Source organism: Brienomyrus brachyistius, chromosome 15 (genome assembly GCF_023856365.1).
Source record: "Brienomyrus brachyistius isolate T26 chromosome 15, BBRACH_0.4, whole genome shotgun sequence".
Taxonomy (NCBI): Eukaryota; Metazoa; Chordata; class Actinopteri; order Osteoglossiformes; family Mormyridae; genus Brienomyrus; species Brienomyrus brachyistius.
The window spans coordinates 23775017-23789746 of record NC_064547.1 but is presented as its reverse complement, the minus strand read 5'-3'; the positions used below and the strand labels follow the sequence as shown (position 1 = coordinate 23789746).

Here is a 14730-nt window from a genome sequence, read left to right as displayed (position 1 = left end):
GTAGGTGTGCATGTGTGAGTGAATGGTGTGTGAGTGTGCTCTGCGATGGACTGGCCGCCCATCCTGGGATGTTCCCTGCCTCGTGCCCATTGCTTCCGGGATAGGCTCCGGACCCCAAGCGACCCAGTAGGATAAGCGGTTTGGAAAACGGATGGATGGATGGATGTTGACCTGCTTTGGCAGTTCTGCCTGTCGCACCTCCTCCGGTGCCCATACGTCAGTTTAAGGTTCATCAGACAGGTACCACCGAACATTTCACTCCATTCACCCCATATCAATAAATCAATAGGTGTAATCTCAGTGTTACATGTCACAACTAGGACACAGCATTCAGTTAAAAGCACATTTACTGGCTTTCACATTTAAAGTTGATCCATTCAGTACTTCTAGAAATTGTACAGGTTGGTTAGAGTGGGAAGAGTACAGATTAGATGGGTGGAGCAGGTGACTGATCTGTCCGGGGAATGCAATGCTGTCGTTCTGACTGCCTCCCTTCTAGTTCTTTGTTACGATGTCAGTATGTGATGTAGGATATTTACTCTATTGCTATTTTTCTTGTACATCGGTGCACTCTGAGATGCTTAGTTGCAGTTGCATTTACAGGAACCCTTAGTGCTTTTGACCTTTTTTGTAATTTTTTTTATTTTTTTGATGCGCTTACTATGTTATCTATAAGTCACCTTCAACAAGAGCATCCTTAGATAAATGCAAATGTTTGCCACAATATGCAGCTTAAATACTTTCCTTATTAAACATGCAATGATATATGAATATAGCCTGTTAAGAATTATCTGCTTTCTGTGTGCTTCCACTTACTGGTTGCATTTAATTAGATGCAGCCCCTGACAGAGACTGAAAGAACCGTAAAAGGAATATGAAATTCTTTTGTAAAGACCAGAGAATAATTTGCATTCCTGCTAAATCAATGTCTTTTTTATTATTTTAATGTGGTTTTTGTCCAAAATGGTATTGAAGATACAAAAAAGAAAGAAACCGTAACTCATTTTGGGGGAAACAGAAAATTCTCTGACTGCATAAAAATGCAGCAGGATGAAGACAATAATGGAAGAGAAAATGAAGAGTGGGGAGAAGATAATTATCCACTGAGCAGTAATCTGCTTCGTGGTTTTCAGGCTTTGCTGTTAGCCTGACAGTCATGGGCAGACTGCTGCAGCCCGTAGTGAGGACTCCTGATTCAGAGTATTTTTAACGTGGATATGCATGATTCGAGGTGTCTTTTTACGAGAACCTCATTGTCACTGCAGCAGCCAGCTGTAGGCCTCATTCAAATGACAGGTGAAAAGATCAGCGTGTGGGGAGACACGTGAAAGCAGTGCTGACAGGTGAGGAGGGGCTTTGTAATTAAGTCAATCCATTTCAGGGTGCGGGAGGCGGGAAAGGTGGGCCAAGCAAGGGAGAGGACAAACAATTGGGAAGAATAGCTAATCGAGTTGAAAAATTCAAAATGTGTTTCAGATTGTTTTATTTTATTTGGTTTTATGAACAGAAATGCAATGAACTTTGGCCACAGAGAATTAAATACACACACACACACACACACAGTCGTGCAATCATATCTTTTTGGGGACCACTCATTCATTTCTATGGGAAAAATGCTAACGCTAATTATGACAACCTTAACCTACCCAGCCCTAACCGTAACCATAAGTAACCAAACAAAATACAAAAGTGTTTGAATTTTTATTTTCTTCATTGCAGTCACTGATTTTTTAAAAATAGAGTTTTCCCATAAGGTAGAAAAAAAATGGATATTCATCACGCTGTGAGGACATTTGGTCCCCACAATGTAAGGTACTGTATACCTGGACACACACACACACACACACACACACACACACACACACATACATCTTTGTGGGAATTCTCAATTTATTTTTATAGGCATAACCCTAATCCCATCTATAACATAAGTAACTAAAATAAAATAATAATAAACAAATATTAAAAATTTTATATTTCATTTTTAGCTTTTTATTGCAGTCACAGATGTTTTATAAAATTTAGGTTATCTTTGTGGGGACTGAGAAAATGTCTCTACAAGGCCAAAATCTGCAGGTTTTTATCACACTGTAGGGAAACCTGGTCCCCACAGTGTAATATTTACAAAAACACATGCACACACAGATACACACAGAGACACATGCATGTATTACAGCAACCTTGGTAACTGAGAGATATATTATTGATGAGATAAATCTATAGGATTTTGACCTGACTGCCTCTGCCTTGGGATTGGAAGTGGCCACATCCCCTTTCTTGGTGAAAGGGAGCAAATCAGCCAATCAGCACATAGAAAGTGAAGTGCAACATTAATGAGGAGTAATGATGCTTATCCCATGGTGCCCAATCCCATTAACCAGAGCAGAACCAGACCAAAACAGATACTACTGATAACCGAGTGGCAGCAGGAGCACATCCTCTGGAATCCTAGATAACCACAAGCCGACATTTGTCTCAGTCCCAAACAGGACCAGCTTAACACAAAGATAAATTATAGGTTACACATTTTTAATCTTACCTCAAGACTGAAAGTTTTCCAATTTTAAAAATAAGCATAACAGAAATTCTTTAATGGAGGTTGGCATCTTCAAGTTTTTTTTTTTGGTCTTTTTCAAGCAGGAAAACTTCACATGCATTAGTGGCAGTAAATAGTTAACAGGGGGGAAATGTCATTAATTGCAGGTTCCAGTGTTTTTATTGGAATGAAGGCTATTGCTTGCGGAAGGTATCTACTGTATGTGTTTGTACAGAGCTGGATGACTGGATAAGAGCGATATTTCAGTTGATGTTTTTATTATCATTTTAGGGAAAGGGATAGACAAAAGAAATCTATTGTATGTATAATTTTTATTGAATGGAATTGAATATGAAAACCGAGTTGGTATATTTAGATGCTTTTTGACACAAGAATGGAAAAAAGGTTCCATTTATGTAGCTTAGTTGACTGTCATTACATGTTTCCAAGTGGTGGACTGGAAGTAGGTAATGTAACAGTGCTGAGTTCTGCTCCAGCCCTCCTACGTGCCTCGAGTCTTTCAGAGCTATTTTTTTAGCATTTGGAAGTAGCAGGCCACATATATAACATATTGGAACAGCAAAAATACAACAAAAGACGTAACATCTGGTACTGCTGCATCGCCAGCAATACTCTGTGTACCAACATACTTTATCGACCAGCTAGAATAAAGAAGCCTGTCTTTCCTTCTAGCCTTCATCGATTCTGGCTTTAATGTTTTATTTTAATAATGTTTTACATGGTGTGCATGCCACAAAGATTCAGTGATAATGTATTTATTAAATATGCATATAAATTACATACTTGTGTACATGTGCATTTGTGTTCATGAACATTGTTGTTTCTAAATGAGTTCTTTCAAAACTACTATTAAGAATTAATATCCTTTCTGTGAGAGGGGTTTGTGTTTGTCTCCGTTACTCCTGTTAATTTTGCCATTTATGAGTATTTTACACGGTAATATTCATCACAGATATTGTATAGACCAGCCAGACGAGGGACCCTGAGGAAACTGCATTATGTTCCATGCAGTGCTGAATTCTGGACACAGGAAGCTAATGACATTATCCGGCCTCTAATTGGTAACTAGTCTCTAGGATGCAATCTATGACTGAGCCACTTGGGAGCCTGTTTGAGTATTTGAAATTAATTACGCATTGTTTCTAAACTGCAGCTCTTATGTGGTCCTGGATTATTACGTTACAGGGTAGAGGCTCAGCTCAGATGGGTGAGAAGCAGAGTTTTAGGCTCCGCTCTCCTGTGGCATATTTCTGCTTGCTTCTTTACTTTGCGCTACAAATCAAATGCAGTTCCTGGAAAGAAATCATGACCCAGAACTAAATGTGGACTTTTCAGCAAAGGTCATAAACACTGGGGTGCCACGCACTGTAAGAGGATGCACTTTTGGATCGATTTTAAAGTAGCCAGGTTTCCTCGCGCAGCTGAATCCCGTAGGACATATCAGTTATGTCTTTCTGTTAAACTATTTATTAAACCACTGCAATGGAGTTTATTTTTATTGCTAAGCGTAACTGACATCTCAACATCAAGAAAAATGAAAATCCTGTTATCGGATTATTTTTTTACCTTACTACATTCTCCAGTGAAATCCGTGCTTTCATCTTACCCGCACTGGTCAATTAAATCAGCAGTGCAGTCCTTCCTCTCAGTGCATGATGTTCGCTTCACCTCAGGAAGGGTGGCGAGTCCCTCACAGCTCTGATGCGTATGATGTCGTCTGCACACCCACCACCAGCCTCATCAGGTGATGTAACGCGGTTGGAGCACCGCCCACTCATACACCCACATACAGCTTTTAAAGATGAAAAGTACATTTAAAATGACATGTGTGGTCACACCAAAGGCTGAAGAAAGTACTACCATGGTTGTCATCTTACGTTGATTTGGAAATTGGCTCGTGTAGGTCATATAACATCAGTAAATGAGTCTGATAAATTAACAAAACGTTTAGTTAGATAGCGACAACATGGATCCTTCCACAACACTGAGCCCATTCACTAGTTCACTTTTACGCATATATATTTCTTATTAGTTATGTACTAATATTTATCTGTTGAACTTAATGAGATGCTAAAAAAATCCAAAAGAGTCAACCTGGACATAAAATAGGACTGGTATAAAATAATAGTTTGCAGTTCATACAGCAAAGCTCATATTTTATTTGTTTATTGGCATTAACCATAGACCATTCCATGCCTGCGAGGTTAACTCGAGTGTCGTTAATGCAGAGAGAAAGCATGTGCAGTGCGACATGTGGGAATGTGGTGGTTTCGCAGTGGCGAGGTGCAGGGGAAGTCAAAATTTCAGTTGTGTGCCCTTCCAGTGTTGCTTTGGTCCCTGACTGGAGCTGCACTTCGGGTCTCATTATCATCTCTGTGCAGTGTTCTGCTCTTGTTTTAGCTCTTCCAGCTACGTCAGAAATCTTGATCTGCCTTCTTATCAGGATTCCTGAAGAGAACTTGCCACATTTTGCCTTGAGGAGATTTCCACTGCAGAACATTATATAATGTTTGACCCGGTGCGCATTAATATGTAAGAGAGAAGTTCTTGCAAGGAAATTTAAAGTGGGAAATTTCTGCTAAGCTTTGTTTAATGCTGCTCCAGTCATACTTTCTAGGATTTATTTTTTTTTAGGGTTTTAGTCTCTAAAACAAGGCCGCTCCCGTAAATCGCTCCATTATCACATCTATTGTTCTTATTGCTTCTATGTACTAATTTAATGTTGATGACTGAACTGTGAGCATATTAAACACAGTTTATCATCAAATGACTTTGGTAATATTCCTTTATTGGTAGTATTATGGGAGGTAATATGACTATATAAAAAAGCTGTCCTGAACTCAGCTAATTAAAAATGTTTTACTATTTACACATGTGCATGTTTTTTTTTCTCTTGCAGCCAAGAAGTATGAAAGTGGAGAGTATTTGATTATCAACGGTATCACCAGGGATCAGGCTGGAGACTATGAATGCAGTGCTCAAAACGACATCTCCTTCCCTGACATGAAGACCGTCAAAATCATAGTTAACTGTGAGTACAGTACCACCCCCTTTCCATTATGCGTTGTAGAGGAGTACACTATGCCATCTCTCTGCTATTTTATCACCATTTTCACTTCCATCTCATTAGTTGCCTAATTCCACGAGCACCTCTACCACAAGAAAGCAAGTTTTTAAATATCTCCTTGATGGAAGTTTCTGAATATTTTACAGGAGAATTCCCCTTTTGTCTAGGCAGAGATGATTAATTCTCTGTAAGGAAAGATTTCAATGTTATAAGGACTCTTCCATTATGCAGGTAATGACTCTTTCAAAAGTGTGAAAAGACAGTAATGAGTATTCCCCGCAATAATGAATTATAGTGGCTTTGCTCATCATGGTTAAATGAAGCTAAGGGGAAAGATTTTAAAAACATTTTTTTCTGTGCCTCTTCTCATTCTGTAACATTAATGTCATATATTGTAATGGGTAACATTAATCCTTTTGGGTAGGTAGGGGGTGAAGATTTTTTGTGTGTTGTCTTTGTTTTTAGCTCTTCAGTTGCAATGAATGCTTTGTGTCGTAATATATACAAGCCTGCTGAAGAACAATGAGTAAGAATTTACAACGGAAGCAGCTAAACTCACAATAAACTCATAAAATCACAGCCTCCAGGATATTTTAGTGCATCCTAGATTTGCCCATTCGTTCCCTAGTTCAATTAAAAATGCAATCAAAACTTCCGAAAAGATGCTCCCGTTATGTTTTTACGTCTTCACGCTTTCTGTTGCACATATAGTCTTGTTGTACATGTAGCTTGCCAATGCTTGTAATTATAGGGAATAATTAATCAGAAGACAGTAAAATATCACAATCATTCACAGGGCTATATTCCAGAGTATTAGTATATGCAGACGGTAAATCAGTATCAAAGGTAATTACAGTATTACGGAAGTGGATTTAGGGAGGGACAATTGTAGCATCTCAGAAGGAGTGGACCACCTTAAACCATTTAAAATGCACACAGACATCATGAATCACCATTACAGCACATAGTATATACTGTAGCCACCATTCAGAGCATCTCTAACTAAACATGGACCGAGGTATATCCATATATTCATCAGTGACACAAGGCATGCAGTATGATTCTGTGACCAATTCTTTGACTTTAGCTTAATATCAACAGCATGTGATAAGTATCGTGGAGTTGACTAGACAAGGGAATCAGTATATTTGTGAATCAAAATGCATGTTTATATTTGAAGAGCTTGCAAATTGATTATTTTGACTGATACCTTACTTATATCGAATACGATAAAATCTTTATCCCACAAAGTGTTCCTCTGAATTACAAGTATTATATTATGTGAACCATTTCTCATCTATTGCCTTCAGTCATTGAACCTCCCGGCTCACAGACTGCATGTCTGGTCGATTTAATTCAGTTGAATCAATTTTAAATTGAACTTCAGCTGCTTGGAGCAAAAACGTCAGAGGGACATTTAGTGTTGCCCCCTTTGGCCCCCCAGGCCGACAGTTACAGCCACCTTCCACAATCCCAAGCATGCTGTGAACAAATTAGGAGAAACAGGTTGCTTATGACTCTGGGCACAGCCGACATCAACACATGCTCATTTATTAAATGAGTATATAAATTATTTAGTTTGCAAGAACAACAACAATAAATAAATGTGTGTGTGTGTGTGTGTTTGTGTGTATAATATATATTCCACACTGATATGTCTGTCGTGTTTAATCAGCTGTAATTACTGCGAAAATTGTTCGATGAACATCTTCATTTTGTATAATGTTATTTCTATGGTCTCTGATTATCTTAAACACTGCACCAAACATGGCTTCTTAGTGCTTAATACTGGTATGGTTGCAGAAATATAAAAATTAATCATATGGAAGATTCTTCCTATTTAATTAAGTGCTTCATTTAGATATCATGTCTTCCAGAAGCCATTAACATGAAGCAAACACTAGTTAAAATATTATTACGACTATAAGTATATGCAGGAAATATACATAAGTTGATTAACATTTTAGTTATAGCAGACCCAGCCTGAAAGGCAACAAACTATGTTTACACTTTGCACAAAATCTTTTAGAATGTCTTATGTCAACACAGGATTTTTCTCTGATTCCAAATTAAGTTCCTACACCAACTGCATGAACATGTCAACTTCATTGTGAATTGAGCATAGCTCTGATGAAGAATGACTGTTGGGTTAGACAATTGACATCCATTAATTGACATCCACTAATGTCCCTGATGAAATAAGTAACACTGGAATTTCAAGGATAAACAGCATAATTGAAATGAATCCAAAATAATCACTTTCCCCTTTAAATATAATTACTGCTTTTAGGTAAGTACAAAGTTGACCTCCAGGCTAATTGGACATTAGGAATGCTAATTAAAAATAATCAATGGAAAGTAATGAAAACAAAATTGAGCTTATGCAGGTTTAGATTTTCAATCATGCAAAATACGATTTACATTTCTTTACCATTCTAATTTTTAAAGGCTTAAATGTATATTTACTGTTTATACTTTTCTACTGTTAAAAAATGTGGTATCAAAGTCATCAGCTGCATGTGATTTCACAGTTACTTTTGGCCTTTGTTATACACTCTCCCACTCATGAGATGTGGCCCCTTTACTGTACAAAGCATTTTGACATTTGCAGAAACAATATTTTAACTAGAAAAATCAGTTTTTCATCTTACTCTGACATTTTCATCCGTGCCATGTTATTTACAATGCAATTTATGCAACACATACCCTAGAACTACCACAGAGGATTTCACAGTGTTTTAAAGCCACTGAGTAACATTCCGACATTGGAAAGTTTTCAGCACAATGTGTTCAACAATGGTTTTTAGCACAACAATCAGTCTGACCTGGCAGACACCAAAAACAAAATTAAGAGACCACTCTATATTTGTAAACAAATTTCTAAATTTCTAAGACAGCAGTATACAAGAATAAGGTGAAGCAGGAGACACTGGGAACGACCAGAAACCAGCCAGGTAAAAGGTGGAAGCGACTCTCTAATGCCAGAGATGACCGTGAACTTATCTGACAGTTTCTCATGACTCAAAGGATGACATCAAGTGACCTTCAAAAGGAATGGGAACATTGCAACATTACTGTAAGTGCAGGTCTGAGGTGCACTGCTAGGAGAGTTTGTATCAGGCTCCTAGAAGCAGGACTGAGGTTCCATAAAGCAAGGAAGAAGCCCTTCATTAATGAGAAACGGGGGAACCAGACTGCAGTTTGCAGAAATATATATATTGTTCACAGACGCGCAGCCATAAATTTTAGAAATGAGTGAAACAAAAATTTGTGCTGTGGTCTCTTCATTTTTTTTGCGGCTGTATATCTTACCTATTTATGGTTTGTACTTCCACTAATTTAACTTTTTTTTTCATAATGCTAAAGCTATTAAAGAATATCACCACACATAATTGGGTTACAGAAAGAAAATTTGATTTGATGCAATCAAATAACTTGTTAGTAGCCTTAAAAAAACACCAGTATTGAAATGAATGTCTTTGACTGATAAGCTATTTTTGTTGAATTTCTCTCCTATCAGCCACGCCTTGTTGTCACTAGTCAAGGTCTATAAACCATTAAATACTCACAAATGTATTGTAGTGCATGTGATTTCATTTTAAAGTTCATTTTGAGGTATCTACCAGAAGGTGTGCTTTGTAGGCTAGGAGAGAGCAGCGGTTTGTGAATCTGAGGAACCAGAGTCGTACTCCTTCTAATATGAAGACAGTTTATTTTATGTGTGCTGCTCTTAGCCACAGCAGGTTTTGTCTGCAGTTATCAGTTTGGTGTCACTTGCCTGATTTGTTACACAACTACAGCTCTTATATTTGTATATACAGCACTGTGTTTTGTTTGTTATACAACGTAGCCGAATTTGCAATTTGTTTTTTCCCTTGTTGCTTGGACCTTGCCAGATATAGCTAATGCTGGAATTACACGTATCCTTAAAAAGAAATAATTGCATTCCACCTTAAATTGCTTACTGTTTTAGATAATTCTGGATTTTATTTAATACATTGCAGTCTACATACACTCTCCCTTCTCAACCTGGAAAGAACTATCCCTTGCTTTCCTAGCTAGCCAGTGGTCATCCTACGCAGCATGGGTCACAGAGGAGTCAGCGGGGGGTGTCAGGAGAACATTTGCAGTGCTGCATTTGTAACTGTGGGTGACGGGTAACCTGCAGACCCCTGACAGGTTCCTAGAAGGCTGTGATGTGGCGGCTACCTGAGAAAGCCTGCCAGGAATTTCCCACATAAAGCCCAACAGGAGAATGCCAATTATGTTCCAATACTTATGCTGCGTTCCATTTGAACTTGTACCTCGGAAATCCCGAGTTCCTAGTCAGAAACTTCAACTGGAACGCCTCCTGAAGTCGGAATTCCGACTCGTGAACTCGGAGGAATCCACCTCAGAATGCAAGATGGCTGCGCCCTTTATCAACATTAGTTAAAGCTGTAGTTTTATACTGTTTCTTGGCACTTACATCTTACTTGTGGCTCCTTAAATTGGGTGAACACACAGTACTGTCCAACTGCTATATGTGGAGTTGTTGCTATGGTGTTTTTATGTGGAAAATACTGCATAATGTGTTGTTATCAACTGGTATTGCTAACAATGGCTAACCGGACTAGAGGGGGCCCGTTGCAGAAAGCAGAGTTTCTTGCTTAAGTGGACAGCTTGCCTGATTTAAGTTAGTTTGGGCTAAATATAAGTGAACAAAGATAAAGGCTATTTAAACTAGGGTAAATTAAATCTGACAAATTATCCAGCTAAGCAAGAAATCTTGCTTTTTGAAACACTTCGCTGGTATTGCTGAATGGCTTTCTGACTTGCTGTTATGGAACGCAGTTAACTCGAGTGTGATGTAATTCACAACACCTTCTTCCGACCTCAGAAGTACTCGGAAATGGAATGCAGAATTAGACACAGTTAACTAATGACAACACGTATAGTCCAGACAGGGCCTAGCCTATAACTCCCAGCATGCACTTGCATTTAGCATCTTTAGACGTACAGCCATTTATCCCAGCCAAAGGACTGCTCTGCTTTAGTGTTAGAATAATGCTTGGCAACTAAAAAAATTGTTTGGTGTTAGAGTGAGCTACCTGTTCTTTGATCTAAAAGGCATTTTCCTGTATTAGAATAATTTACATTTGCTTGTTATCTTCTGCGTTTTAAAGGTTAAGGACTCAGCAGCTATAGGAAAAAAAAAATCCAATCTACTTACATATGCATCTTATCTGACAGGAAAAATCATTATAGATATTGTAGTGCTGTTTTCAACACTCTCAGTCCCATTTTATTATGATGTGTTTCACAAATGTCTGTTAGCCTGAAGCAAGGTTCTTTGGGAATATATCATTATTTTTGTATTGGCAAGTGATCAATGTGAACTGATTAAGGTTAGTTTATTAACCAATATCTGTCTTGTTGTAGTAGTGTTTTATTTACTGAAGTATTTATGTATGGCTGGCATGAATGAGGGGATATAGTTTGTACGCCTAGACAATTTGATAAAGTAATATTCAATGTCTTATTTAACCAATAAACTGAAACAAACTGCATGCTCTTATTAGGGAGCATAAGTTATTTCTTTTATGTGCAGTTACCGGTGTCATTGTTTCTCTCATGTAAACATTTTACATGTTATATGCTACGGTAATTTTTCTTTGAGGGCTGCATCTTTTTTCCATAGATAATCAGAATTGATAAATATGAGGTACTATAGTAATTATTTAACAGATTTATGTGAAGGATTACATAAAGGCCATAGTGTACAGGCATAATTCCTCCTATTTATATAGTCCAATGGTTGTGTTTGCACCATATTGTACAATGGCCATCGATTCCATTTGGTGCAGCCTAGATCTCTTAGGTTGTCATGGATAAAAGTCTCAGCCAAACAAACAAAGAAATAAATAAGTGATCGTAATAAACCCCTGGAAGGCCACGTATCATGCATAGGGCTGTTTTACGTATGTGTTCACATTCTGGGACGAATTGGCCAGGCCCCACTCTAAGATACACTGAATTAACTGGTTCTATAGAGCTATCCTGCTTTCAGCCATGATGATGTTTATTTGAAACTAATGGGAATATGTGGTCCAATGAATGGCAAGACAAAAGTATAGCTGGACCTAGTCAATGTAGATCACATTACATTATTCTATCACATTATTCTTATATATCTTCACCCAAAATGCACCTTATCTAATGCCAGCTCGATTAATCAATGGAAGCCAAAATTCTGCTCTCTAAAAGTTGAACAAAGCAAACATGATTTTATGCACTTTATAAATAACTAGAAATTCTGTATAATAACTAAATACACAATGTGCATAGTAACGTTGGAATTTAAGAAGTGGTCCAGCAACGTAGGTAGAGGTAAGCTACCTCTGTTAAAGTGGATTTTGTTTTCACTCTTGTTGTTTGTTTTCATCTCTCATTTCGTCTTAATTGTTGCATTTTTGCACTTTACTCTTTTTTTAGGTTACTTTTTTAGAGTAATTTGCGAGCGTAAATCCATGAATAAAATAGACATTTTGACTTGGAAATAAGTACACAGAATTAATTCTTGTCTAAAGCTACTTTCGGTAACACTTTACTTAAAGCTGTAATCTGTAATTCTCTATAGACACATTTATAATGCATTACATTGTTTGTTATATGAATTAAAATATTACAGTGTCTTCCATTGACAGTCAAAAGTCGTAATTAATTTGTAACTCAAAAGGTGCCAGAATGTAAAGGCTATAGCAGAGGGCCGTTGCAGCCGATTTTCAGTAACTACCATAAGCCAACCATCCATGGAGTCCGTCAGTTTCTTGATCTTCCAGCCTCCCAGGTGCTGTTCAAAGAAGTTTATTTCCCCCCCACAGTAAATCTCACATTTGAGAAAGGCCCACAAGTTCTCAATGGGGTCTAAGTCAGGTGAAGAAGGCAGGCCAAGCAGTAAAGTACTTGAATGTATGATATGGAAGCTCATGGCCTTCTTGAATACTACAGACTTCTTCCTGTACCACTGATTGTTGAAAGCATCTTCCAGAAACTGGCAGTAGGTTTGGGAGTTGATTTTAGTCCAACTTGAAAAGGTCCAAATAGCTCATCCTTAATGATAGCGGCCCATAGAAGTATCCCTCCTCCACCTTGTTGGCGCCTGACTCGTAGTGGTGCCGTATCCATTAGTGATCCAGCCTCAGGCCCATCTATCTGGTCCACCCTCATTTCATCTGTCCATAACACCTTTGAAGAATCTGTCTTTAAGTATTCCTTGGCCCAAGCTAGGTACTTCAATCTGTGAATCTTATTCAGTGGTGGCTGTATTCCAGCCTCCTTACCACAGCCACGTCTCTTAGCACGTTACACCTTGTACTTCTTGGCCCTCCAGGTAGGTTGCAGTTCTGGAACATGGTTGCACTGGAAGCTAATGGGTTTCTGGTAATTTCACATCTAATCCTTCTTAAGGCTTGTGCAGTTAATTTGCGACTCATCTTCTCTGTACGTTTTTTTGCAAGCCTGTTGACCATTCCCAACAGAATGGTTGATTGTCTGGTGGTCACACCTCAGTAATTTAGCTGTTTCAAGACTACTGCACCCATCTGAAAGGAATTGTACAATTTCAGATTTTTCAACGTCAGTTGAATCTCTTCATTTTCATTTTCTCCATCTTATGTGACCCATTTCACCTGAGGTAATGAAGATGCTTAATTATTATGTGCACCATATATCAGGTGTTAATCGCTTAGGGTCCCGCCCTCCCTTATTACACAAATGTATATCACCTGACTATGATTCAGTACATGTATTCAGGTGTACATGGATTTTCTTTGGAAAATGTGAACAGAAATAAAAAGGTCAGAATAGTCACTTGCCTAGCAATTGTGCACACAGAGTAAACATGACATTCATAGAATGTGCTACTCTACTTTCTGTGTATTGTTGTGGAATTTATTTATTTGTTTGTTTGTTGTATTTTTGTAATAGCTTTAGAGGTATAGCATAATTTTGAAATTTTTCAGTGCACACTGCCATTGTGCTTGAAAATATGCAAGATATACTCCTCTGTCAGCCATTCATGTTAGTAATAAAAATCCTCTTTCTGAAATTAATTGCAATTAACAGGCATTCATGTTAGTAATAAAAATCCTCTTTCTGGAATTAATTGTAAAATCTACAGTAAACAAAAGATCACACTGCTAATTGAGCACCTCTCCCATTCATTTACAATCCCTTGCATCAATTAAACCGAATTTGCTGCAAAATTAAGAAGTAGAAATAAACTGTTCACTTTTAAAGAGATTCGGCAAGCACTACTGAGTGTGTGTTATTGTTGCCAAATGAAGATAGTGTGTGTGCTATTGTAATATATTCAGAGAGCTTTTTTCAGGCAATCTGCATAAATGCAGGAACAGATAGGAGGCCTTCAGACTGAATAAGACCAGTGATTATACTCAACATCCAGATTCAAGATGAAAGAAGCAGCTCATGAGTTAAAATATAATGTACAGAAAAACACTCAGCAGCCTATCCATCTTTTTTGTGAGGAACAGATTTCTGCGGTTAATAACTCAGTGATTAGGTTCCTTTAAAAATACTATGTTATCCATAGAGCTGACAATCTCTATTTCCTGGGTACAGCGACTGTTATTAAGGGCTGTGTGCAAGAGAGAAAGAACATGGTGTTATGCCTGAAAATTTAAATAGGAAACTTAATGAATTAATAAATCTTGGCTGGAAACCTGCTGCTGGATGACAAAAAAGAACAATGACACACTGAGAGCATTACTGAACGGCCTCCCTGTTTATAAGCTGATAAGTCACAGACTGATGAGTCCATTTCTTAATTGTACAGAAAGCACAAATTTTTCAAAGATTATTAATAGATCTTTTATTTAAAAAAAAAAAAAAAAACTCCCACTTTCCAAAGGAAAAACAAGGCAAATATTATAAGGTAAAAGTGAGTCATTTAGGAATTTAACCAGAAAAATACACTTTCATAATCTTTAATATTATCGTCTGCAAAATAGCGTTTCTTTGTTTCATAAATTACCTCTTTGGTTGTGTGCAAAGGTTCTTTGTCCTTCAATCAACCTGTAATAATCTCTATAAAATGGCACCTTCT

General features: G+C 37.7%; 1 protein-coding gene across 4 annotated transcripts in view; it reads left to right on the top strand.

Moving 5' to 3' along the window:
- The window catches only part of negr1 (neuronal growth regulator 1), a 163127-nt gene that overhangs the window by 84732 nt on the left and 63665 nt on the right, over nucleotides 1–14730 (top strand). For all 4 annotated transcript variants that reach the window (XM_048977210.1, XM_048977212.1, XM_048977213.1 and 1 more), the window contains exon 4: nucleotides 5457–5588. In XM_048977210.1, coding sequence (XP_048833167.1) covers nucleotides 5457–5588 — 132 coding nt within the window. The remainder of the gene's footprint in view (nucleotides 1–5456; nucleotides 5589–14730) is intronic.